The sequence below is a fragment of the Cnephaeus nilssonii genome (genome assembly GCF_951640355.1).
Source record: "Cnephaeus nilssonii genome assembly, chromosome: 3".
Classification (NCBI taxonomy): domain Eukaryota; kingdom Metazoa; phylum Chordata; class Mammalia; order Chiroptera; family Vespertilionidae; genus Cnephaeus; species Cnephaeus nilssonii.
In genome coordinates this window covers 102,650,684-102,678,129 of record NC_137074.1, presented here as the reverse complement: position 1 = coordinate 102,678,129, position 27,446 = coordinate 102,650,684, and the positions used below count along the sequence as shown (strand labels likewise).

General features: G+C 50.1%; 1 protein-coding gene across 1 annotated transcript in view; it reads right to left on the bottom strand.

Annotated features, from left to right (window-relative positions):
* The window catches only part of ERICH6 (glutamate rich 6), a gene marked incomplete at both ends in the record, with an annotated part of 80,192 nt that overhangs the window by 17,824 nt on the left and 34,922 nt on the right, over positions 1 to 27,446 (bottom strand). The window contains 2 exons of the mRNA XM_079766345.1: positions 6,875 to 6,960; positions 18,986 to 19,131. Coding sequence (XP_079622471.1) covers positions 6,875 to 6,960; positions 18,986 to 19,131 — 232 coding nt within the window. The remainder of the gene's footprint in view (positions 1 to 6,874; positions 6,961 to 18,985; positions 19,132 to 27,446) is intronic.

The window sequence follows — 27,446 nt, the reverse complement described above, 5'->3', positions numbered from 1 at the left end:
GTGTCAGAACTTCTCCAGACAGTCGGCCTTCTCCGCGGGGCACACGGTCTGCCGCCCCGGGCGAACTGGGCTTCGCGGCTCCGGGATGGGCTGCGGCGGGGCGCCGGGGCCCGTGCGCGCTCCCCGGAGCGAGCAGGCGGGAGGCGGCCGCGGCTGCAACCACCCAGGCGGCGGCAGCGGCGGCAGGAGCCCGGGGAGCTGGCCTCCGCCTCCGCCCTCCCCCCCTAACAAACAGCGGGGAGGGGGGCTGCGCCGGCGGGGGCGCCAGCCGCCCGGTGCGCTCCGGGGGAGAGGGCTGCTGCGCGGAGGGTCGGGGCAGGTGTGTGGGGCGTGGGGGGCGCGCCTAGGGGAGCCCCGAGGGCTCCTGGCGCCCGGGTGCCCCCGCGCTGGAGGCGCCTGGGAGCCGGGCTGCGGGAGGCGGGCAAACCGCTCGCCGCCGTCGAAGGTGGGTTGGCACACTCCTGAACGCCAGAACTGACTCACCGCATTCGGGGGTTTTCCTTTGTACCAATCGCTACTGGGCATGAACCTACGGACGGAATGGGAACCCCTTGTCCCACACCTGCATTAGCCGCCCTTCCCCCTCATATCCTTTCCCACTTTTGTGGCTGCACTGGAGGTTTTGGCCAGGGAAATTTTATCCAAGAGAAGAAATGAAAGGCATTTAAATAGGTAATGTAAGAAGTAAAATTATCCCTATATTCGGAAGACATGCTCTTACAAAGAAAAAATCCTAAAGAATCTACAAAACAATATAGAGCTAACAATTTAGTTTAGCAGGGTTGCTGGCTACAATATTAATATATAAAAATAAATTGTATTATTCTATTCTAGCAGTGAACATTCTGAAAGTGAACTTAAGAAAATAATTCCAGGAGAAACCAAGATGGCGGCATAGGTTAAACACCTAACCTAGAGCCTGGCACAACAATTTCAAAAACACAACTAAAAGTCAAAACGGACATCATCCAGAACCACAGGAAAGCTGGCTGACTGAAATGCCCACAACTAGAAGGAAAGAGAAAACCACAAGGAAAATCAGAGAAGCCGTAAAAGCCTGAGGTATGGAGACACGGGCAGAGACACGAGCCCGCGCGCGTGCGGGGAAGACGGAGCCGGAGAGGAAGGGGCGGCTGACGGCCTGGCTGGCGTTCTCTAGCAGGAAGGAGATAAAAGCTCCAGATTGCGCTGAACCCCAGCTCTGACTGCACTGAACCCCAGTTCCGGGCGAAACCCTGGGAAGCCGGCTCAGGCTGGGGAAAGCTGGGCTGTGGGGCAGAGGTGCAGAGAGGCGGCGAAGAGCAGAGCACCGGAGGCGCGCACGGGATTGTGCGCGGAGGATGGGCTGTTGACTGTGCCACTGAGTCGCCCTGGTGGGAAGGAGACAAAAGCGCCAGACTGCGGTGAGCCCCAATTCTGACTACACGGAAACCCAGTTCCGGGCGAGAATCTGGGAATCCAGATTCATTGGGGGAGAGACTAGACTGGCAGCGCGCGAAACTCCAGGGCGCTTTTCTCTCAGAGGTAAAGTTTGCTGGGAGTTCGGAGGGACACTGAGACACAGGAACCTCATAGGGCGGGGCTGACGGGAAGCCAAGGCTGTAGGCTCCTCCCTGTAACTCCGCCCCATCCAAGCTGAACACAGAGGCTTTTACAATTTTGCAAGTCTAGTTGAATGGGGCTGTCTCCCGGCATAGACACAGCTGATCCTCACAGCCAATTGGACTGGAGGTCACATCCTCCCAGTGTATCAACAGCAATCAAGGCTTAACAACACCAAGACTTTGCACTCAGCCCACAAAGGGGGGTATCAAGAGCGACCACCTAGGGAGATTGGGGAAGCTGAGCAATAGGGAGGCAGCCAAAAGGGGAAGACACCGAAACAGGTCACGAATATAAGGGATGCTGTACTTCCTGCTGAGGGGCCCCAGGCAGTAGCTGACCTACACTCCATTGCAGACCCAGAAACGAGGGCATCTAGTGGTCGGTGTGAGATGACACCAGATTTCAACCACTCGCATAAGGGACACATTCAAGAGGCAGACTCAGTGAGCGCCAAAGCCTTGCTGCACCAAGACCCGGCACATAAACGTGTCTCCCGCACAGCAACTCTTCCTTTATAGACACAGAGGGTCCGCACAGCCAAGTGGCCTGGAGGACAATTCATCCCAGTGACACCAACAACAATCAAGACTTAACTATACAAACAAGGACCAAGATGGAGGCATAGGGCAGAAGCCTGATTGCTGCCTACCACAACAATTTTGAGTCTATGACGGGAGAGCAGAGCAGACACCGTCCGGAACCACCGGAGGGCTGACTGAGCAGATGCTCTACAACTAGAATAAAAGAGAGGGGTACGCGGGATGAAGCTGATGCCGGTGACCCAAAGATCACACTTTAAGAACTACGGCTCAGACGACACAATGGCGGCCTGGAACGTGCTCGGCGCGGTGCCCCCAGCGGTCTCCGGCTGAGGGGAAGGCTCCACTCGCTGCCGAGCACGGACAGACGAGCCCCTGGGAGACATGGGGTAGGAGACTCCACGCTTGCTGACCTCCGAGTCCTTCAAGAATCTCAACGCCCCGGAAGCGGCCAGGTGCGCACGCTCGGCGACCGGCCACCGCTGCAGACCCAAGGGCCGACGCAGCCACCCTGGACCAGCCCGCCGCCGTGCACCGGGCACACCGGAGCTTCGCCGAGCCCGCCGCCCAACGAGTTCTGCGGTGGCTGCCCTGGAGCTCTGAGAAAATGGCCAAAAGAATTGCTGAGAGGGAATTGACCAACAGGAATTGGGATCAAGAAGACGAAACCCCGCTGGGTCCCGGATCCGGGTGAAGCCGCGCGCCCCTGGGTCCGGGTGAGGCTGGGAACTGGGTCAGGGTGAGGCTGGGTCCCGGGTCCGGGTGAGGCCACGCGCCCCTGGGTCCGGGCGAGGCCATGCGCCCCTGGGTCCAGGTGAAGCTGAATCCTGGGTCTGGGCGAGGCCGTGTGCCCCTGGATCCGGGTGAGGCTGGGTCCCGGGTCCGGGTGAGGCCGTGGGCCCCTGGATCTGGGTGAGGCCACGCGACCCTGGGTCTGGGAGAGGCCACGTGCCCCTGGGTCCGGGGGAAGCTAGATCCCGGGTCCGGGCGAGGCCGTGTGCCCCTGGATCCGGGTGAGGCTGGGTCCCAGGCCCGGGAGAGGCCATGCGTCCCTGGGTCCGGGTGAGGCCATGCGCCCCTGGGTCCAGGTAAAGCTGAATCCTGGGTCTGGGTGAGGCCGTGGGCCCCTGGGTCCGGGTGAGCCTGGCCCTGGGTCTGGATGAGGCCGTGGGCCCCTGGATCCGGGTGAGCCTGGGTCCCGGGTCTGGGTGAGGCCGTGGGCCCCTGGATCCGGGTGAGGCCACGCGACCCTGGGTTTGGGAGAGGCCACGTGCCCCTGGGTCCGCGTGAGGCCACGTGCCCCTGGGTCCGGGGGAAGCTAGATCCCGGGTCTGGGCGAGGCCGTGTGCCCCTGGATCCGGGTGAGGCTGGGTCCCAGGCCCGGGAGAGGCCACGCACCCCTGGGTCCAGGTGAGGCCATGCGCCCCTGGGTCCAGGTGAAGCTGAATCCTGGGTCTGGGCGAGGCCGTGTGCCCCTGGATCCGGGTGAGGCTGGGTCCTGGGTCCGGGTGAGACCGTGGGCCCCTGGATCCGGGTGAGCCTGGGTCCCGGGTCCGGGTGAGGCCGTGGGCCCCTGGATCCGGGTGAGCCTGGCCCCGGGTCCGGGTGAGGCCATGGGCCCCTGGATCCGGGTGAGCCTGGGTCCCGGGTCCGGGTGAGGCCATGGGCCCCTGGATCCGGGTGAGGCCGTGGGCCCCTGGATCCGGGTGAGGTCACGCGACCCTGGGTCTGGGAGAGGCCACGCGCCCCTGGGTCCGGGTGAGGCCACGTGCCCCTGGGTCCGGGGGAAGCTAGATCCCGGGTTCAGGCGAGGCCGTGTGCCCCTGGACCCGGGTGAGGCTGGGTCCCAGGCCCGGGAGAGGCCACGCCCCCCTGGGTCCGGGTGAGGCCATGCGCCCCTGGGTCCAGGTAAAGCTGAATCCTGGGTCTGGGCGAGGCCGTGGGCCCCTGGATCTGGGTGAGGCTGGGTTCCGGGACCGGGTGAGGCCGTGGGCCCCTGGATCCGGGTGAGCCTGGGTCCCGGGTCCGGGTGAGGCCGTGGGCCCCTGGATCCGGGTGAGCCTGGGCCCCGGGTCCGGGTGAGGCCGTGGGCCCCTGGATCCGGGTGAGGCCACGCGACCCTGGGTCTGGGAGAGGCCACGCGCCCCTGGGTCCGGGTGAGGCCATGCGCCCCTGGGTCCAGGTAAAGCTGAATCCTGGGTCTGGGCGAGGCCGTGTGCCCCTGGATCCAGGTGAGGCTGGGTCCCGGGTCCGGGTGAGGCCGTGGGCCCCTGGATCTGGGTGAGGCCACATGCCCCTGGGTCCGGGTGAAGCCGTGCCCCTGGGTCCGGCCGAGACCAAACCAGAGGGAGTTGGACCTGCATTACCACCATTTGTCCACCATCCAGAGCTGAGGGGTCAGTGCCGACATGTACTCATAAGGAACTGGTGGACATTGATATTGGGTCTCAAAAGAACTGTTGGTCCAGAAAGAAACTCACTACAGACTGATTCATTTGCCTGTCAGCATAACTATTATTGCTCGTCGCACATTCATTTCTTATAAGTATATCTCTAGTGACATATGATTTCGCTCATCTAGGGGAAATGATGAACAACATAGACTGATGAACAAGAACAGAACCAGAAACAAGGAGGCATCAATCGGACTATCGGGCCTCAGAGGGAGGATAGGGGAGGGTGGGGGGAGGGGGTAGAGATCAACCAAAGGTCTTGTGTGCATGCATATGAGCCTAACCAATGGTTAAGTTCAACAGGGGGTTGGGGCATCCATGGGGAGGGGTGTGGGAAGGGAATGGGGGGATGAGGACAAATATGTGACACCTTAATCAATAAAGAAATTTTAAAAAAAAAGAAAGAAAATAATTCCAGCCCAGCCAGTGTGACTCAGTGGTTGAGCGTTGGCCTATGAACCAGGAGGTTATGGTTTGATTCCTGGTCAGGGCACAGGCCTGGGCTGCAGGCTCCATCCCCAGTAAGGGGCTTGCAGGAGGCAGCCCATCAATGATTCTCTCTCATCACTGATGTTTTGCTCTCTCTCTCCCTCTCCCTTCCTCTCTAAAATCAATAAATATATATTTTAAAAATTCCATTTATAATAGCACCAAAAGGAATCAAATATAGTGAGGATAATTCACTAACTGTTAATGCTTAGTCCTATCTAAACTGACCATAAGTCCAGAGATGAAGTAAATACAAGATTGACACTGAATCATTTTGAAAATCAGCCACAGTCTTTAAGAGTTGGTAATTAAAGCCAGGGCATGAAGTGATAATTAATAATAAAAGTTGGGGAAGCTATTTTAAGTGTATTGGTACAATTAAAGTAAAACCTACACTCTTTCTCATAGGGTCTAAGGAACTAAAACTTTATTACATTTCCTATGCCATGAAAGTCATTTTACTGGTTTATTATTAAGCTTTGACTAAACATTTAGGAAACTATACTAAAAACGACTTTCTCCTACAAAGTGAGGCCCTGATTCACCAAAATTTCTCCACATTTCATAGGGCTTTTTGTTTACCTCAAGATATTAAATAGCCTTTATGTCAAAATACCAAATGGCCTGGCCATCAGGCAGAAGTTCACGTGACCAATAACTTACTATTCCATAAAATGGATATTGAATTTTTGTATTAAAAATAACATGGTGCTCATGGATGGGTAAGCTGCTACACATTTTCTTGGGGGCAAAATATATCAAAGCTTTAAAATATCCATAAGTTCTTACCCAGAATTCCTACCACTAGGTATTTAATTCAAGAAACTAAGTGATAAGTATGAAAGGAAATATGCACAAAGCTGTTCATTTAGGTACTTTGTATAATAGCAAAAAATTGTGAAACCACCTTTGTTTGGTAATAGGGGACAGGTTAAATGAATTATAGTACATTTCTATAATGAAATACCATCTACATATATAAAACCCTAATATGCAAATAGACTGAATAGCAGAACAACTGAACAACCAAACAGCTGAACAACCGGTCGCTATGACGTGTGCTGACCACCAGGGGGTGCGCACAGGACATGGCAGGCATCGGCAGCAGTCAGCAGAGCATAGAATATGGCGGGTGTTGGCTGCAGTGGGATGGTGGAGCAGGTGAGCAGGGGTTTAAGGTGGGGTGCTGGTCGCTGTCATCAGGGCGAGCCTCTGGTGGTTACTGAAAATTCTTTGCTCCCACGTGCCACGGTCCCACCCGGTGCTTGCACCTGCTGCTGGCGCCGGCCTCGCTAGAGCTTCTGCGCGCACCCGCTGCCGGTGCCTGGCGCCAGTCCCGATTGCTTGGCGCCATCAGCGGGTTCAGGCGGTGGCTACTGGCCTTGATCACCCCTCAGGGCTTCTCTACCTCCCCCTGCTCCTGAGGGGCAATTGGGGCCCAGAGTTCCTTTCAAGGTGCACAAATTCGTGCACTGGGCCCCTAGTGTGGTTATAAAATGGTGTTATAGTTCTATATTTATTGCACTTTATATACTCATAACATTATCTATTGTATAATATATGTGAAGGGGGGCAAGTTATAAGATATGAATAGTGGAAGAACTGATTTTTAAAAAAGTATATGCCCATAGGGAAAAGTAAGAAATGATATATGAAAAGATGTTAACAGCTTTTCTTTGGTTGGTAGAATTTGGGGGTAATATCTGTTTTAAAAATCTTTTTCTATGTACTTTATCTTTTTGTGAAGAAATAAAGCTAATAAAAGTAACTTGTAGCTAGAAAGGATACAATATTTGCGTTGTCCCATCTGGAAATGAAGTCAGAAACTTGCTCCCATGTTTATAGTGCTTCTCCACCAGCTCATCACTCATGATCTATAAACCACAGGAGATAGAAGGACACTGAACTGTCAATTGTTTCACATAGAACACATTTACGTATGACACCCTTTGCTTGCTAGACAATGATACAAACCATTTCTTAATTTAAATTTATGGCCCTGCTTCAGTGACAGGGAATAATCCTTAGACATCATTAAAGACTGTCCCAAATCCCTGAAGATAACTTGATAAAACTTTCTGGCAAAAATCTGACATTACATACCTCTTTGAAGGGTTTTTGTTTTACTTTACACACATATTAAGTACTATAAAAACAAAACAGGAGATAAAAAACAGCCCCACTACAATGAAAATATTCTATATCTTGATTATAGTGGTGATTAAAATTCATAGAGCCATACATCCAGGAAAGGTATATTTTACTCTACGTAAATTATACTTCAGTAAACTGACTTTAACTCCCAGTGACAGCTGCCATATCTGGTATCTCTTCAAGGGTGATCTTGAGGTTCATCTGAGCAAAACACTAGTGGAGTGTGGAAAGATGAAGAAAGAAATATAGAGGGGGCGGGAATAAAAAAGAAATACAGGGAGCTCTTACTTTATCTCTAAGTTTAACTCTTTTATAGGTAATACTTGATAGGGATATGAATTCGTCCCCAAGAATATTTTATAATAAAATAGAAGATTCAATTTGATTCCACTTATTCCTAATCTTGAATTGTGATCAAATGGATACAGGAATTCCTAGGGGTGCCCGGCTGGCGTGGCTCAGTGGTTGGAGTCTGACCAGGAACCAAGAGATCACTGGATGGATTCCGTCAGAACACATGCCCAGGTTGTGAGCTCAATCCCAAGTAGGGGGTGTGCAGGAGGCAGCTGATCGACGATGTTTCTCTATCCTCAATGTTTCTATCTTCCTATCTCTCCCCCTTTCTCTCACTCTAAAAATCAATAAAAAGCTTTAAAAACAAAGAATTCCTAGGGTTCAACAGTGAAACAACCTAATTTTTTAATCTAAATGTTGCCATTTGTTTTAGAAGATAATACGTTTTTCACTTTTAAAAATATGAAATACATTCATATAGTTGTTAAAACATGCTATTTTGTTAATCAGTAATTATAAATGCCCCTGTTATCACCACCTGAGTCAAGAAAGCACAGTGCTGATACTTAGAAGCCCTCAGAGTACCTATCCCAAAACTAATATCCTTCCTAGACATAACCACTAGTCCTAATTTCTAAATAATGCAGTTTAATTTTACCATTTTAAATTTTACAGAAATGGAATCATACATTATATATTTTCAATATTTTATTTTTCTGTCAACATTGATACATGTCCCAGTATGTAGCTGTGTCCAATAACTTTCATTTGTATACTATAAACAATGACACTGTGGGTATTCTTATGCATGTATACTGGTACCCAGTTCCTTTTGGATATTATACCCAGAGGAGGAATTACTAAATCCCAAGATATGTCTGTCTTCTAGTTTACTAGATAATACCAAAATGATTTCCAAGTTGTACCAATTTACATTCTCACCAGAGGCAAATAATAGTGATTGTTGCTCTACATCCTTTCCAATACAGTATTATCAGACTTAAGTTTTTTAAAATATTTTTTTTCTGCCAATATGATAGGTATGTAGGTATGTATAGATCCTTAGTTGTAGTTTTAATTTTCCTTTCCCATCCTATCTAATAATAGACAAATATGCAAATTGACCATACCTCCGACACACCCACAAGCCATGCCCACAAGCCACACCCACCATCCAATCAGAGCGAGTATGCAAATTAACCCAAACCAAGATGGCTACAGCCACAGAGAGCAAGGTTTCCCAGGTAACAGAGGAAGCCAAGCTTTCCGCCTGCCCTGGCCAGGCCTAAGCCTCCACTCAAGCTACAAAGTTTCAATTATAGAAGGTAAACAAATTCAAACAAATGGCAGCAGAATGGAGCTTGAGAGAGCAGGCCAGGGTTGCCGCCGGCAACAGGGGAAGCAAAGCTTTCCTCACACCCTGGCCGGGCTCACCCGCTTAAGGCAACAAAGTTTCAATTATAACCCCAACAGAAATGGCTGACGGCCTCGGAGGGAGCCCCAGGCTTGGCTCCGCTCCAGGCTACAAAGTTTCAATTGTAGAAGGAAAATAAATTCCAGATACCAGGGCCTCCGCTTGGGTTGCCAGGGGACGTGGCCGGCCTGCAAACCACCACAGGCCCCTCGCTCAGGCCGCCCCATGCCCCAAGGGAACCCCACCCTGATCAGGGACACCCTTCAGGGCAAACCAGCTGGCCCCCACCCCTGTACCAGGCCTCTATCCTATCTAATAAAAGAGTAATATGCAGATTGATCATCACTCCAACACACAATATAGCTGCCCCCATGTGGTCAAAGATCCTGCCCCCATGTGGACACAAGATGGCCACCACAAGATGACCAGCAGGAGAGGGCAGTTGGGAGGCACCCGGCCTGCAAGCGAGGGCAGTTGAGAGGGACAAAGCCTGCAAGGGAGGGCAGTTGGAGGTGATCAACCCTGCAGGAGAGGGCAGTTAGGGGTGACCAGGCCGGCAGAGGAGGGAAGTTGGGGGCAAACAGGCTGGCAGCAGAGTGGTTAGGGGGTGATCAGGCTGGCAGGCAGAAGCAGTTAGGGGCAATCAGGAAGGCAGGCAGGCAGGCAGGCAGGCAGGCAGGCAAGCAGTTGGGAGCCAGCAGTCCTGGATTGTGAGAGGGATGTCCGACTGCCCGTTTAGGCCCAATCCTGGTGGGATCGGGCCTAAAACGGGCAGTTGGACATCCCTCAAGGGGTCCCAGATTGGAGAGGGTACAGGCTGGGCTGAGGGACAACCCCCCTCCGTGCACGAATTTCGTGCACCGGGCCTCTAGTGTTACTAATGAGGTTGAACTCCTTTATATATGTTTATAGATCATTTGAATTTTCTCCTTGGAGAAGTATGCAAATTTTTTGGCCCATTTTCTATTAGATGGACTTTTTACATGTATTTTTACATTTAGGATATAAACCTTTTGTATGTCACATGTGCTGCAAATATCTACCCCTTTTTGGCTTATCTTTCATAACTTTAATTTTTTAATAAGATTTTTAATTGGTTTTTAGAGAAAGAGGAAGGTAGAGGGGGAGAGAGAGAGAGAAACTCTTATGTGAGAGAAAAAATTGGTCAGCTGTCTCCTACTTGCCCCTTATTGGGGGTGGAGCCCACAACCCAGGCCTGTGCCCTGGCCAGGAATCAAACCAACAACTTTTCATTACAAGGGACACTGCCCAACAGAGCTACAGTGGCCAGGGCCACACCTTTAATTTTAATTTATCAAATATTTTACGGATACTGCTTTTTTCATCAGTTAGTAAATCTTTCCCTAACGTAAGGTAATGTCGCTATTCTCCTATATAAAGGAAATCTTTGCATTTTTGCATTTCATATTAAGGTCTTTAATCCACTTAGAATGGATTTTTACATATGATGTGAGGTAGTGGTTCCAATTTCACTAAAAAACTATGGGTACCTGACTGTCCCAGAGCTATGTTTTCTCCGTTATTATGCAGTGCCACTGCTGTTATAAATCAGGTGTTTGTGTATGTGTGAGTCTGTTCTGGACTTTTTATTCTTTGTTTATCTTGCCCTAATATTACACTTTCTTAATCACATATTTTATAACTAGAGGACCGATGGACGAAATTTGTGCATGGGGTGGGGGTGTCCCTCAGCCCAGCCTGCTCCCTCTCGCAATCTGGGACCCTTCGCTCCTGACTGCCCACCTGCTTGCTCCTAACCGCCCGCCTGCTCACTCCTTAGCTCCTTACCGCTTGGCTTGCTGCTACTTAGCACTGCCATGGAGGCAGGAGAGGCTCCCGCCACTTCCACTGTGCTCACCAGCTGTGATCCTGGCTCAGGGCTTCTGGCTGAGTGGAGCTCCTGCTGTGGGAGCCTCTGCATTGACCACCAAGGGGCAGCTCCTGCATCGAGTGTCTGCCCCCTGGTGGTCAGTGCACATCATGACTGGTTGGTACACTGTTCGGTTGATTTGCATATTAACCTTTTATTATATAGGACTAAAGGCCCAGTGCACAAAATTCGTGCACGGAGGCAGGGTGTCCCTCAGCCCAGCCTGCAGCCTCTCCAATCTGGGACCCCTCGAGGGATGTCTGACTGCCTGTTTAGGCCCGATCCTACCAGGGCAGTCAGACATCCTAAATGGGCAGTCGGGCATCCATCTCACAATACAGGACTGCTGGCTCCCAATTGCTCGCCTGCCTGCCTTCCTGATTTCCCCTAACTGCTTCTACCTGCCAGCCTGATCACCCCTAACCAATCCCTGCCAGCCTGATTGATGCCTAACTGCTCCCTTGCCAGCCTGTTTGCCCCTAACTGCCCTCCCCTGCAGGCCTGGTCCCCCCCAACTGCTCTCCCCTGCAGGCCTGGGTCCCGCACAACTGCCCTTCCCTGCAGACCCGGTCACCCCCAATTTCTTTCCTCTGACAGCCTGGTCACCCCTAACTGCCCTCCCCTGTGGGCTTGATTGCCCCCAACTGCCCTCCCTTACAGGCATGGTCCCTCCCAACTCTCCTCCCCTGCTGGCCATCTTGTGGTGGCCATCTTGTGTCCACATGGTGGCAGGATCTTTGACCATATGGGGGCAGCCATCTTGTGTGTTGGAGTGATGGTCAATCTGCATATTACTCTTTTATGAGATAGGATAGAGGCCTGGTGCATGGGTGGGGGCCAGCTGGTTTGCCCTGAAGGGTGTCCTGGATCAGGGTGGGGGTTCCCTTGGGGTGTGGGGTGGCCTGGGCGAAGGGCCTGTGGCGGTTTGGAGGCCGGCCACACCCCCTGGAAAACCCAAGCGGAGGCCCTGGTATCTGGGAGTTATGTATCTTCTACAATTGAAACTTTGTAGCCTGGAGCAGAGCTAAGCCTCCTGCTTGCTCTGTGGCTGCAGCCATTTCTGTTGGGATTAATGTATCTTCTATAATTGAAACTTTGTAGCATTGAGTGGAGGCCTAGGCCAGCAAGGGCAGGCGGAAAGCTTGGCTTCCTCCATCACCGGGGAAACCCAAGCCTCCCTCCTGCTCTCTGTGGCCACAGCCATCTTGGTTGGGTTTATTTGCATATTTGCTCCTGACTGGCTGGTGGGCGTGGTGGAGGTATGGTCAATTTGCATATTACACTTTTATTAGATAGGATAGGTCTTAATTTTCTGGTAGACTATGTTTCCATCCTTCCCAGCATTCTTCTCAAGAATGTCTTGGCTATTCTAGATTCTTTATATTTCCATGTAAATATTAGAATCAACTTGCCAATACCTCTTTTCCCCCCACATACACAAATATACCATCCTGTTAGAATTTGAAATTTGGGAAGATAGTCATATTTAAACTATTTAATCTTCCATTCCATGAACAAATTTGTTAAATGAGTTGTTCAGGTATTCTCTCTTTTAGTCTAATAGTCCTCTCAATTATGTGAGAGGTAAGTTAAATCATCCCATTATATTATGAATTGAAATATTTTTATTTCTATGAAATGTTCTTTTATATATTTTAACCTTTTGCACTTGGATGTCAAGTGTGACTCGACACAGTTAGCATCGGTAGCAGCTCGAGAAAAAAGCAAGCGAGTGCAAAGGGTTAAAACTATATTAATATGGGAAAATATTTTGTAATGTTATATCTTAATGGTAGATTAAAATTATTATGATTATTAAGTGATCCTCTTTCTCTCTAGTAATGCTCATTATTATTTTCACGATATATTATTTTTACTTATTTATATTTAATCTTTTTGTATCCTTATATTTTAAATATATTTTTTATTTATTTCAGAGAGGAAGGGAGAGGGAGAGAGATAGAAACATCAATGATGGGAGAGAATTATTGTTCAGCTGCCCTCTGCACACCCCCTACTGGGGATTGAGTCTGCAACCCGAGCATATGCTCTGACTAGAAATTGAATAGTGACCTCCTGATTCATACATTGTTGCTCAACCACTGAGCCACACCAGCCGGGCTGTATCCTTATATTTTAAATGTGTCTCTTATAAACAGTATATGGTTGACTTTTTATTTTTTAATTGGCAGTCTTTGTCTATTAACTGGAGCATTTAGTCTATCCTATCTAATAAAAGAGTAATATACAAATTGACCGTACCTCTGCTACACCCACAAGCCACGCCCACCAGCCAATCAGGAGCGAGTATGCACATTAACCCAACCAAGATGGCTGCTGCCACAGAGAGAGCAGGAGGCTTGGGTTTCCCCGGTAATGGAGGAAGACAAGCTTTCCACCTACCCTGGCCTGCCTTGGCCTCTGCTTAAGGCTACAAAGTTTCAATTATAGAAGATAAATAAATCCCAACAAAAATGGCTGCGGCCACAGAGCGAACAGGAGGCTTGGCTCTGCTCAAGGCTACAAAATTTCAATTATAGAAGATAAATAAATCCCAGATACCAGGGCTTCCACTTGGGTCGCCGGGAGGTGTGGCCAGCCTGCCAACCACCACAGGCCCCTCGCCCAGACTGCCCCATGCCCCAAGGGAACCCCCACCCTGATCCAGGACACCCTTCAGGGCCAACCAGCCGGCCCCCACCCATGCACAAGGCTTCTATCCTATCTAATAAAATAATAATATGCAAATTGACCGTCATTCCAACACACAAGCTGGCTGCCCCCATGTGGACACAAGATGGCCGCCACAAGATGGCCAGCAGGAGAGGGCAGTTGGGAGGGACCAGGTCTGCAAGGGAGGGCAGTTGGGGGCATTCAGGCCAGCAGGGGAGGGCAGTTGGGAGGGACCAGGCCTGCAAGGGAGGGCAGTTGGGGGCGATCAAGCCTGCAGGGGAGGACAGTTGGGGGGGACCAGGCCTGCAGGGAGGGCAGTTAGGGTTGGCCAGGCCTGCAGGGGAGGGCATTTAGGGGCAAACAGGGTGGCAGGGGAGTGGTTAGGGGGTGATCAGGCTGGCAGGCAGAAGCGGTTAGGGGCAATCAGGACGGCAGGCAGGTGAGCAGTTGGGAAACAGCAGTCCTGGATTGTGAGAGGGATGTCTGACTGCCCGTTTAGGCCCGATCCTGGTAGGATCGGGCCTAAACGGGCAGTCAGACATCCCTTGAGGGGTCCCAGATTGGAGAGGGTGCAGGCAGGGCTGAGAGACAACGCCCCCCCGTGCATGAATTTCATGCACCAGGCCTCTAGTTTACATATAACATAACTGCTGACATTCCTTGATGTTTTCTACCTGCTTTTCTCTTCTCTTATTCTTTCTTATCTTTTGGGGTTATTTCAAATAAATTTTTCTATTTTTTGTTTTACCTCTACTAGCGGGGAGGTTATACTCTCTGCTTTTGTTAGTTTTGAAATGTCTGGCTACTCTAGACAAACTTAAATTTATCAAAGTCTGAAGTTGAGCTATGTATTTTCAACTGCGAAGAGTGTAGTATTTACAAAAAAAAAAAAAATCACATTGCTTGGGATTTATTAGGCTTCTTAAATCTGTGGGTCAGTCTCTTTTATCAGTTCTGAAAAATTTCCCATTATCTTTTCAAATACTACCTTTGCCTGATTATCTTTCTCCTCTCCTTCTGAGATTTTGAATAAATACATTTTAGGCCCCTCATTTTATTTTCACAACATCTCTTCTGTTTTCCTTACCTTTTTTGTCCCCATGATGAATTTTGTTATTGTCTTTAACTCTCTTTTAAGTTTTCAATTTCAGTTGTTTTGTTTTCATCTCTGTAAGTTTATTTTTTCTTTTCAAACCTGTTATGTCACTTTATAGTTTTCTGTTTTTCTCCAAATATCTTGAAGCCAATATTTTATTTTCATAAACATAGGTTACTTCACTTTCCAAAGTCTTTGCAGGTCTTTTCTTATTGGATAGTATTTCTCTGGATTTTTTATTGTGGTGTTGTTTCCTAGTGTCCTTGGTTCTTTTATATGTGCGCTGGTAATTGAACTTGAAAGATAATTTATAGGAGTAATTTGAGGGCTGGATGAGTAATCTTTCTCCAGACAGTTTTTGTATATGATTTTGTCAGGTACTTCAGTTCACTGCCACCCCTTAAATTCTATGTCACCCAATAGAAACAAACCTTGTCTCAGTAATTTAATTTCTAGGAATCTATTTTTAGGAATCATATTTACATAAAAAATAAATTTATACATAAAAATATTTAAAGCAATGTTATTTTTTATAGCAAAAAAACTGTTGATAATCTGTATGTCCAATAAGAGGGGAATGGTTAGATAAGTTATATGAAAAAGCACATAGATATTAAAATAATCCTACCTAATAAAAGAGTAATATGCAAATTGACCGCACCTTCACTATGCCCAAGCCACGCCCACTAGCCAATCAGGGCAAGTATGCAAACCAACCCAACCAAGATGGTGGTTAATTTGCATACATAGGCGCCCTGATTGGCTGGTGGGCGTGACGGATTGCAGGGAGCTGGGGTCCGCTCCGGCACCTGGCTGAAAGCCTCTGCCAGAGGCTTTTGGCCTGGTGCCAGAGCAGACCCCCTGCAATCGATCGCAGGGAGCTGGGGGTTGCTTCGGCCTGGTGCACGAATGGACCCCCTCCGATTGATCGCAGGGAGCTGGGTGTCTGCTCCGGCCTGGTGCAAGAGTGGAACCCCTGCGATCGATCAGCCTGGGCAGGGAGGTGGGGGTCTGCTTTCAGCCTGGGCAGGAGCGGACCCCCTGCGATTGATTGTAGGGAGCTGGGGGTCTGCTCCTGTCCAAGAGGCTTTCGGTCTGGGCAGGCCTGGGCAGGGGCTGAGCTGGTGATCAGAGGGAGCTGGAGGGGCCTGCCCAGGCCTAAAGCTTTGGCCAGAGGCTTTAGGCCTGGGCAGGGCACAGCCCTCCATTGGTGTGAACTATAGAGGAAACACCTTTTCTGACTGCACATTGGCTACGCTTCCTGTATGCCACTGGTAATATTCTTAGTAACTTGGGTAATAAGAATCCAAGAAGGTGATCTAGGGTTTTTCCACCACACTTCTGGAGAAAAAAACGAAGGTCCGCTGCTGGAGGGCTAAGAAATGTCATATCCTGCCCTTGCCGGTTTGACTCAGTGGATAATGCCTCAGCCTGCAGACAGCAGGGTCTGGGTTCAATTCTGATCAAGGGCATGTACCTAGGTTGCAGGCTCCTCCCTGGCCGGGGCCCAGATCAGGGCTCATGCAGGAGGCAACCAATGAAAGTGTTCCTCTCACTTTGATGTTTCTCTCTGTCTTTCCCTTTCTCTTCCACATTCTCTAAAAGTCAATGGAAACATACCCTCAGTGAGGATAAAAAATAAATAAAGAAATGCATATCCTATGAAAGACACATCTTGAAAATGCCTAAAGAAAGTTGTCATTTTTTCTTGGTGAAGGGAATGGAGTCCGTGTTGATGAAAACACCTTGGTGGCTGCGGTGACTGGCAGTGGCTGCAGCAGCGGGGTGATGGGGCTGGTGCCTTCCCCTGATCACCCCAGTTGCCTCCCACAAAGGGAGGCCAGACTGTGGCTTAGGCCCGCACCCTGTAGTGTGCGGGCCTAAGCCGTCAGTAGGACATCCTCTGAGGGCTCCCAATATGTGAGAGGGGGCAGGTTGGGCTGAGGGACCTCCGACCCCCAGTGCACGAATTTCGTGCACCAGGCCCCTAGTGTTAATATAAGGTACACAATATCATGGTAAACAACTTCTCTAATAAAAGAGTAATATGCAAATTAACCATCACTCCACTACATAAGCCACGCCCACCAGCCAAGCCACGCCCACCAGACAATCAAGGAAAGTATGCAAATTAACCCCAACCAAGATGGCTACCAGAAGGGAGGCTTGGGTTTCCCCGGGATCCAAGCTTTCCACACACTCTGGCGGGCCCAGGCCTCCACTCAAGGATACAAAGTTTCATTTATAGAAGGTAAACAAATCCATGGATGAGCAGGAGGCTTGGCTCTGCTCCAGGCTACAAAGTTTCAATTGTAGAAGGTAAATAAATTCCAGATACCAGGGCCTCTGCTTGGGTTTCCAGGGGCGTGGCTGGCCTGCAAACCACCACAGGCCCCTCGACCAGGCCTCTCCATGCCCCAAGGGAACCCCACCTGATCCAGGACACCTTTCAGGGCAAACCAGCTGGTCCCCACCCATGCACCAGGCCTCTATCCTATCTAATAAAAGAGTAATATGCAGATTGACCATCACTCCAAACACAAGATCAAGATAGCTGCCCCTATGTGGTCAAAGATCCTGCCCCCATGTGAACACAAGATGGCCACCACAAGAGGGGAGGGCAGTTGGAGGCGATCAACCCTGCAGAGGAGGGCAGTTAGGGGTGACCAGGCCGGCAGAGGAGGGAAGTTGGGGGCAAACAGGCTGGCAGGGGAGCAGTTAGACATCAATCAGGCTGGCATGGGAGTGGTTATGGGGTGATCAGGCTGGAAGGCAGAAGCGGTTAGGGGAAAACAGGAAGGCAGGTAGGCGAGCAGTTGGGAGCCAGCAGTCCTGGATTGTCAGAGGGATGTCCAGTGGGATCGGGCCTAAACGGGCAGTAGGACATCCCTCAAGGGGGTCCCAGATTGGAGAGGGTGCAAGCTGGGCTGAGGGACACCCCCATGCCCCCGTGCACGAATTTCGTGCACCGGGCCTCTAGTTTTTTATAATTGAATTTAAAAGAAGGTAAAAATTACATATTTATATATATAAAAGCCTAAGTGACCGAATGACTGAGCGACTGGTTAACTGGTTGCTATGACATGCACTGACCACCAAGGGGCAGACGCTTAATGCAAGGGGCAGACACTTAATGCAGATGCTTAATGCAGGAGCTGCCCCCTGGTGGTCAGTGTGCTCCCACGGCCAACCTCCCCTGGCCAGCCAACCTCCCACGGTCCCTCCTCCCAGCCGGACAGCCCCTATTGGCCCCGATCTGGACTGGGCCAGATGACCCTGATTGGCCCCGATTGCTGGCCAGGCCAAGGGGCCCCACCCATGCACGAAATCATGCACTGGGCCTCTAGTATAATAAAATTATAAGTATGTTTACAAAAACCATTGCATAAAAATGTCCAGAATGGGTATTGTCTAATAAAACTTTTGGTGACCATAAAAATGTCCTATATCTGCCCTGCAATTTGGTAGCCATTAGTTACACACAGCTATTTAATACTTGACATGTGGCTAGTATGACTAAAGAATTGCAGTTTAGCCCTGGCTTGTTTGCTCAGTGGTTAGAGCATCGGCCTATGGACTGAAGGGTCCAGAGGGTGCCTACAGGAGGCAACCAATCAATGTATCTCTCTTGCATCAATGTTTCTCTCTCTATCTATCTCTCTCCCCTATTTTCCATTCTTTAAAAAAAATCAATGGAAAAAAAATATTCAGGTGAGGATTAACAACAACAACAAAAAAGAATAACAGCTTAAGTTCTATTTAATATTAATTATTTTAAATTTAGCTGTATGTAATAGTAGCTACTATATCGGCTATTGCAAGTCTAGAAAATATTGAAATATTAATAATGATCTTTTTGGTAAGTGGTTGAGAGTTTTGGTGACTTTTCCCCTTTCTTTTTAGTTTTCAAAGGGTTCCAAATGTTCCTTAATGTACAATTTACATTTTAAAGTAAAAAGGCTTTAACCAAACTAGTACCCCATAAAACATATGTAAAGTATTGTTGTAAAGTCTAGAAGTTAAAAGGCCAAGTCTATACCAATTCCTCTAAAAAATATATTTTTTTTATTGAGAGAGGAAGGGAGAGGGAGAGAGAGAGAGAGAAATATCATTGATCAGCTGCCTCCTGCATGCACCCACTGGGGATTGAGCCCGAAACCTGGGCATGTGTCCTGACTAGGAATCAAACCATGAACTCCTATTTCTTAGATTGATGCTCAACCATTGAGCCATGCTGGCCAGGCTATACCAATTCTTTTTGACACATAGTTAAATGTGCCATGTACACAAGCTACCATATTGATCATGATAGCTTTTATACTTTTAGGTAAAACTAATTTTTAAAGAGTAGCAAGAAAAAAATTACAAGCTAATTACCTTTCCACACGCTGTCCTAGAATCACAACTACTGATGGACATGTTTCTTTTGTCTAGTTCAAAATCAAATAGTCTGTCTTCAACAATCTTTTTCTCTGTAATATCCACAGAAAGTTGATAAGAAATTGTTTTACTGCGCTTTGGATCTAAAAGGAAAAGAATCACATGAAGTACATGTATGTTTTAAATGTTCAAAAGCCTCTATTCTAAAATGAAACTTTAAACTATTGCAAATGCATTGCTCCATCAGGAATATTTTAATGGAATAAAAATGACAACCTTCATTAAATTAAAGTGAGGAACCTTCCTTTGTTAAAAAAAACAAAACAAAAATGAGACCATTCATTCCTTTGTTAAAAAAAGAAAAATGAGAGAGGAACCAAGATGGCGGCAAAGTTAAACAACTAAACTGTGCCGCGCACAACAATTTCAAAAATACAACTAAAAGACAAAGCGTCTACCACCCAGAACCACGGGAAAGCTGGCTGAATGGTAGATTTACAACTAAGAAGGAAAAAGAAGGAACAAACGAGGAAGGGCTGAGGTACAAAAGCGCGTGAATCGGGCTGGTGGCGGGCAACGGGGCGCGTGGCTTTTTTTCCAACCTGAAGGGAGATAAGTTCCCGATCACTCTGAAATCCAGTTTCTGGGGACGCACGGGAGACCCAGACACCTACGGGGAGAAGCTGGACTCTCGGCCTTCGTGTCAGAAAGTGAGAGTGACTTTCTTGCAGAGGTGCGCCCAGCAATCAGTGTTTACTGCGCTGGAGCACGGGACGCGGGGACTTGGAAACGCGGAAAGGCAGAAAAGGCAGACTTGCAGCCATTGCTGTTTGCCACGCCCTTGCCTAGTGACGTCCTGAGACCCCACCCCGCCCTGAGACCCGCCCCGCCCTGAGACCCGCCCTGGACATTCTACAAACCTGCCCAGGCTCCAAACAGCAGCTTTTGCATATAAATGGCCTGCCCTGTGGCAGCTTAACCAAATAAACTGCAGCTCCAGTCAGACTGCTCCAAAACTGCCCAAGCTAAGAGGAGAAAACTGCAGTTTTTTCTGTAACTCCTGCTGAGTGGCCTCAGACAGTAGCTGACCTGCACCCCATTGGAGACCCAGAAACGAGGGCATCTAGTGGTCGGTGTGAGATGACACCAGATTTCAACCACTCACATAAGGGACACATTCAAGAGGCAGACTCAGTGAGCGCCAAAGCCCTACTGCAACAAGTCCAGGTCCATAAACGTGTCTCCAGCACAGCAATTCTTCCTTTATAGACACAGCGGGTCCTCACAGCCAATTGGCCTGGAGGTCAATTCCTCCCAGTGACACCAACAACAATCAAGACTTAACTACAGAGAGGACCAAGATGGAGGCATAGGGTGGACGCCTGATTGTTGCCTACCACAACAATTTTGAAACTACAACTGGAAAACAGAGCAGACACCATCCAGAACCACCGGAGGGATGGTTGAGCAGATGCTCTACAACTAGAATAAAAGAGAGGGGTACGCGGAATGATGCTGATGCCGGTGAGCCAAAGATCACACTTTAAGAACTACGGCTCTGGCGACACAATGGCGGCCTGGAATGTGCTTGGCATGGTTCCCCCGGCGGTCTCCGGCTGAGGGGACGGCTCCGCTCGTTGCCGAGCACAGACAGACGAGCCCCTGGGGGACATGGGGTGGGAGACCCTGCACCTGCTGACCTCCGAGTCCTTTGAGAATCTCAGTGCCCTGGAAGCAGCCAGGTGTGCACGCCCGGCGACCGGCCACCGCTGCAGACCCGAGCGCCAATGCAGCGACCCCGGACCAGCCCGCCACCGCGCACTGGGCACACCGGAGCTTCGCTGAGCCCGCAGCCCAGCGAGTTCCGCGGAAGCCACCCTGGAGCTTTGAGAAAATGGCCAGAGGAATTGCTGAGAGGGAATTGACCAATGGGAGTTGGGATCGGGAAGACGAGGCCCCGCTGGGTCCCGGATCCAGGAGTGCTTGCCCAGTGACCGGCCGCCGCTGCAGACCCAAGTGCCGTCGCAGCGACCTCGGACCAGCCCGCTGCCGTGCACCGGGTGCACCGGAGACTCGCCAAGCCCGCCGCCCAGCGAGTTCCATGGCAGCCGCCCCGGAACTTTGAGAAAATGGCCAAAGGAATTGCTGAGAGGGAATTGACCGACAGGAATTGGGATCAAGAAGACAAAGCCCTGCTGGGTCCCAGGTCCGGGTGAGGCCGCGCGCCCCTGGGTCCAGGAGGGGCCGCACGCCCCTGGGTCCGGGTGAGGCTGGGTCCCGGGTCCGGGTGAGGCCATGCACCCCTGGGTCCGGGTGAGGCTGGGTCCCGGGTCCAGGTGAGGCCGTGCCCCTGGGTCCGGGTGAAGCTGGATCCCGGGTCCGGGTGAGGCTGTGCGCCCCTGGGTCTGGGTGAGGCTGGGTCCCGGGTCCGGGTGAGGCCGCGCCCCTGGGTCCGGGAGAGGCCACGCACCCCTGGGTCCGGTTGAGGCGGGGTACCGGGCCCGGGTGAGGCCGTGTGCCCCTGGGTCTGGGTGAGGCTGGGTCCCGGGTCCGGGTGAGGCCGCGCCCCTGGGTCCGGGAGAGGCCACGCACCCCTGGGTCCGGTTGAGGCGGGGTCCCGGGCCCGGGTGAGGCCGCGCGCCCCTGGGTTCGAGTGAGGCCACGCGCCCCTGGGTCCGGGTGAGGCTGGATCCCGGGTCCGGGTGAGGCCACGTGCCCCGGGGCCCGGGTGATGCTGGGTCCCGGGTCCGGGTGAGGCCGTGCGCCCCTGAGTCCAGGTGAGGCTGCGCCCCTGGGTCTGGGCGAGACCAAACCAGAGGGAGTCTGACCTGCATTACCACCATTTGTCCACCATCCAGAACTGAAAAGTCAGTGCTGACATGTACACATAAGGAACTGGTGGACATTGAAATTGGGTCTCAAAAGAACTGTTGGTCCAGAAAGAAACTCACTACAGACTGATCCATTTGCCTGTCAGCATAACTATTATTGCTCGTCTCACATTTGGTTCTTATAAGTATATTTCTAGTAACACATGATCTCACTCATCTAGGGGAAATGATGAACAACATAGACTGATGAACAAGAACAGAACCAGAAACAAGGAGGCATCGATCGGACTGTCGGGCCTCAGAGGGAGGGTAGGGGAGGGTGGGGGTAGGGGGGAGAGATCAACCAAAGGACTTGTGTGCATGCATACGAGCCTAACCAATGGTTAAGGACAACAGGGGGTTGGGGCATCCATGGGGAGGGGTGTGGGATGGGAATGGGGGGATGAGGACAAATATGTGACACCTTAATCAATAAAGAAATTTAAAAAAAAAATGAGAATTGCTTTGGGATCCAGCACCTTGATCTGGAAGCAAAATGGCAGCTGAACAGGCAGCAGTGCCCTGAATCTCCTCCTAGGGGCAGGCTAGAAAATAAACTAAATCAGAAAATATCCACCCTGAATTAACAAATTGGATACAGCTGAGGAGACAATTTTCAATAAGGAAGGGGAGAGGATGCCGAGAGAACACCAGTTGCCAGCCATAACCCATGTGGAACCACCACTGTGCCTGGCAGTAAGTGGCGCAGTACCTCCCAGCAGGTCCCCAGATGTCTGCAGGGAGCACGGGCCGCCAGAGTGAGCTCCCACACCAGTCTTCCTCACCAGCCTGCTAGGACCCAGTGTCCTAGAATCCAGCTTCAAGACCCTGTGGTGAGTGCAAGCCAGGGGGAACCCTGTGCCCCTCCCCTGCCCCAGACCCCAGAACCATGCTGGTAGCCTGACCCGGAGCCACGTGGCACCCGCTCCACCCCCAGACCCAAGACCTACTGTCAGGGTGAACCGGAGCAACCCAGAGCATGCCTGAGTCCAGACCACAGGGGAGTTCTGACTGTGACCCATAGCAATCTGCTCCCACTCCAACCAGGCTCCCGGCACAGTCCTGCCGTGGCCATCCAGAGCAACCCAAGGCACACCTTACCCAAGGTGACAGGGGAGTACAGACTGAGTGACCCAGGGCAACCCAACCCCACTCCACACTGAGGAGGGGCGAATTGGAGCAACCCAGCATGTGCCCCACTCAGGCCACACAGGAGCTCGGACTGTTTGACCCAGAACAACCTACACCCATTTCTCCCCAGTCCCTGGGACAGTTCTGCAGGGGCTACCTGGAGCAACCCAGCACACACCTCACTCCAAGCCATAGGAAAGCACTTCAGGGGCAACCTGGAGCAAGCTGGTGTGCCCACCCCGGGGCCAGAGGACAGTGCTGCAAGTGAGCCACTAGAGGGACCTAGGGTGAAACCCTGCCATGAGTGCCAGAGCTGCACAGCAAATTGCACGCCAGAAAGCTCTGGGTCCTCACAGGAAGCCGCACATCAGAGGAACTGTGCACATGCTCCCACCATCTCAAGAATCTAAAGCAGATAACTGAGCCCTAGCCAGTTTGGATCGGTGGATAGAGTGTCGGCCTATGGACTGAAGAGTCCTGGGTTTGATTCCAGCCAAGGGCCGTACCTCAGTTGCAAGCTCCTCTCTGGCCCAGGCCCTGGTCAGGGCTCGTGCAGGAGGTAACCAATAGATGTGTTTCTCTCACATTAATATTTCTCTCTGTCTTTCCCTCTCTCTTCTGTTCTCTAAAAATCAATGGAAAATATCCTCAGGTGAGGATTTAAAAAAAAAAATAAAGCAGACAACTGAGGGACCAGATCTGTGAGAGAAGAGGATACAACTCAGAGCAGAGACAATAAAGGTCTGAGACTCAAAGGCAGACCCAGCCTCTGGGATAACAATTTACAGACCATTGCCCTGATAAGGTCTTCAACCTCTCAAACTCCAAGCAGGGTGCCCAGGACCAGAAAGAGACAGCAAAAATGGGGAGACAAAGAAACAACCCCCAAGGAAAGAAAAGGAGGAATTACCAGAAAAAGGAAATAAATAAAACGGAGGCATGCAATATGTCAGAAACAGAATTCAGAGTAAGGGTTATCATAATAATAAAAGGCCAAGAGGTGTCACAACCAAAACAACCAAAGAACTGGTCACCAGAAGGTGCATAGAGCACTTCTCAGCCATAACGACCTAACAACCTGTTGCTATGATGCCCACTGTGGCCGGTGAACCAGCCTGAACAGGGAGTGGGGCCAGTGGCCAAGCTTGTGGCCCCTCCTCCCTACCAGCCTACCCCTAATTGGACTCTCCTACCCTGATCAAGAGCCAGGTCTGCAAAAAAAAAAAAAAAAAGAGTTGGGCCTGCCAGCCAAATGCCCCCTGCCTTCCCTCTCCCACCCCACCAGCTGCGCTCCCATCAGCCCACCCCACCATGATAGGCCCGCAGCCCCTCCCCCTGGCCAGCCCTCCCCTGATTGCACCCCCACACCAATAGGGGGTGAGGCTGGGTGGCCAACCTCCTGAAGCCCCTTTTCCTGTCTGGCCATGCCCCTGATGGGTCCCGACCATCCTGATCAGCCTGCAGCCCCTCCCCACACCCAGCCCCATCCCTGATCACCCCCCCACCATGATCAGGGCCAGGGCTGGCTGGCCAACCATCCATGGCCCTACCCCCAGGCTGCTGGCCCCCAATCGGCACCCCACACCCACTGTATTTGTGGACGAAGCCAGCTGGCCTACCACCCACAGCCTCTCCCAATGGCCGGCCCCACCCCCAACCAGCCCCCCAACCCCAATCGGGGCAGGGCTGGCTGACCAGTCACCCGAAGCCCCATCCCTAAGCTGGCCTGGCCCTGATTGGGGGCCCTGATCAGGCTCTGATCCAGGTGGGCCAGCTGGCCAACCTCCCACCATCTCCTCCTCCTAACAAACCCAGCCCTGATCTGCCCTGACTGGGACTGGGCTGGCCAGACCACACTTGAGCATGAATTCATGCACTTGGTCTCTAATACAGTTCATAAACCGGAAGGATGACAAAATAAAAATCTTATGTAAGAATCAAGAATAAATCAAAACTGATATAGTTACAATAAAAAACACAATGGAAGGTTTCAACAGTAGACTAGAAAAAGCGGGAGACCGAATTTGTGATTTAAAAGATAGGGCAGCAAAACACACCCAATCTGAACAGCAATTGGAGAAAAAAATTAGAAAGCAGGAGGAGAGCCTAAGGGAGCTTCGGGAAAACATGAAACTACCAGTAAGTAACATACATATAATAGGGGTGCCAGAAGGACAAGAGGAGGAGCAAGGATTAGAAATCCTATTTGAAGAAATAATGACCAAAAAAATTCCCTGATTTGGGGAAGAAAAAAGTCACAAAAGCACAGAGAGTCCCAAACAAGATGAACACAAAAAGATCCACACAAAGACATGTCATAATTTCAATGGCAAACGTAAACAACAAAGAGCGAATCTTAAAGGCTGCCAGAGAGAGACAGAAAGTTACTTATAAGGGATCTCCCATTAGAATATAAACTAATTTCTCAACAGAAACACATTAGGCCAGAAAGGAATGGAATGAAATATACAAAGTGATGCAAAGCAAGGGACTGAATCCAAGAATACTATACCCAGCAAGGCCACCATTCAAAATTGAAGGTGAAATAAAGAGCTTCACAGACAAAAAGAGGCTACAGGGACTGCATAAAGAAGGCTACAGGGACTGTATAAAGAAGAAATAGGAAGGGAAGAAGGAACACAGGCATAAAGAAGAAAAATGGCAATGAACAGATACCTATCAATAACAACCTTAAACGTAAATGGACTAAATGCTCCAATCAAAAGATATAGGGTAGCTTAATGCAGGGTCCTCAAACTTTTTAAACAGGAGGCCAGTTCACTGTCCCTCAGAACATTGGAGGGCCGGATTATAGTTTAAAAAAAACTATGAACAAATTCCGATGCACACTGCACATATCTTATTTTGAAGTAAAAAAACAAAACGGCAAAAACACCCGCATGTGGCCTGCGGGCCGTAGTTTGAGGATGCCTGGCTTAATGGATGAGAAAAGATGACCCATATATATGCTGTCTACAAGAAACCTACCTCAGAACAAAGGACTCACACAGATCGATAGTGAAGGGATGGAAAAATATTTTAAGGCGAATGGAAATGAAAAAAAAAAAGAAAAGCTGGGGTAGCAATACTTATATCTGACAAAATAGACCTTAAAGTGAAGGTAATAATAAGAGATAAGGAAGGCTACTTCATAATACTAAAGGGATCAATACAACAAGAAGATATAACTCTGGTAAAAATATATGCACCCAATGCAGGAGCACCCAAATACACACAAAAAAATTCTAGAAGATATCAAGACAGAGATCTGCAGCAATCCTATCTAATAAAGAGGGAATATGCTAATTGACCCTCATGGCGGTGTCCACAGCCAATAAGGAGGGAAAATGCTAATTGACTGCTCTGCCCTCAAAGATGGTGGCACCCACAGCCACAAGATGGTGGTGCCCAGTCCACTCAGCCCTGTCGGGGCGCACCTGCCTCAGGAGACCCCCAATCCCCTCAGCCCCGCAGGCTACCAGGGCTGGCCTTGGATGGCAGCTGCCCAGCTGCCCAGGGCCGGCCTGAGGTGCAGGCAAGCCTCAGATGGCAGCTGCCCAGCCACCCAGGGCCAGCCAAGGCTCAGGTAACCAGGGCCGGCTGAGGCTTGTACTGCCGGCAGTGGCAGCAGCAGAGGTGTGATGTGGCGTCTCCTTCTCCTGATCGCTGGTTGCCTCCTGCCCCTGATGGTTCCCAGACTGAGAGAGAGGGCAGGCCCGGCTGAGGTACTCCTCCCCCTCCAGTGCATGAATTTTCATGCACCAGGCATCTAGTACAGTCATAGTAGGGGAATTTAATACCCCATTGACATCACTGGAAAAATCCTCTAGACAAAAAATCAGCAAAGAATCCTAAATGACTCAATAGATCAGATGGACTTAACCGACATCTTCAGAACATTTCACCCTGAAGCTACAGAATATACATTCTTCTCAAGTGCACATGGGACATTTTCAAAAATAGACCACATATTGGACACAGGCAAAGTCTCTTCAAATTCAACAAGATTGAAATCATATAAAGCATCTTCTCAGATTACAATGGCATAATATTAGAAATAAACTACAATAAAAACAATCACAAAATTCAAACACTTGGAGGCTAAATAGCATGCTATTAAACAATTATTGCATTACAAAAGAGATCAAGTAAGAAATAAAAAACAGCCTGGAAACAAATAACAAAACAATCCAGGAGAAACCAAGATGGTGGCATAGGTAAACACCTGAACTTGCTGCCATGCACAACCACTTCAAAACTACAACTAAAAGACAAAACGGACATCATCCAGAACCACAGGAAGGCTGGCTAAGTAGAAATTCTACAACTAGAAGGGACGAGAAAAGCACACTGAGACTCAGAGGAGCTGCGGAAGTAAAGTCCAGAGGTACGGAGGCATGCACGTGGAGAGGGCTGGCAACTGAGTATGTGGCTGGCTTTTTCAATCTGTAGGGAGA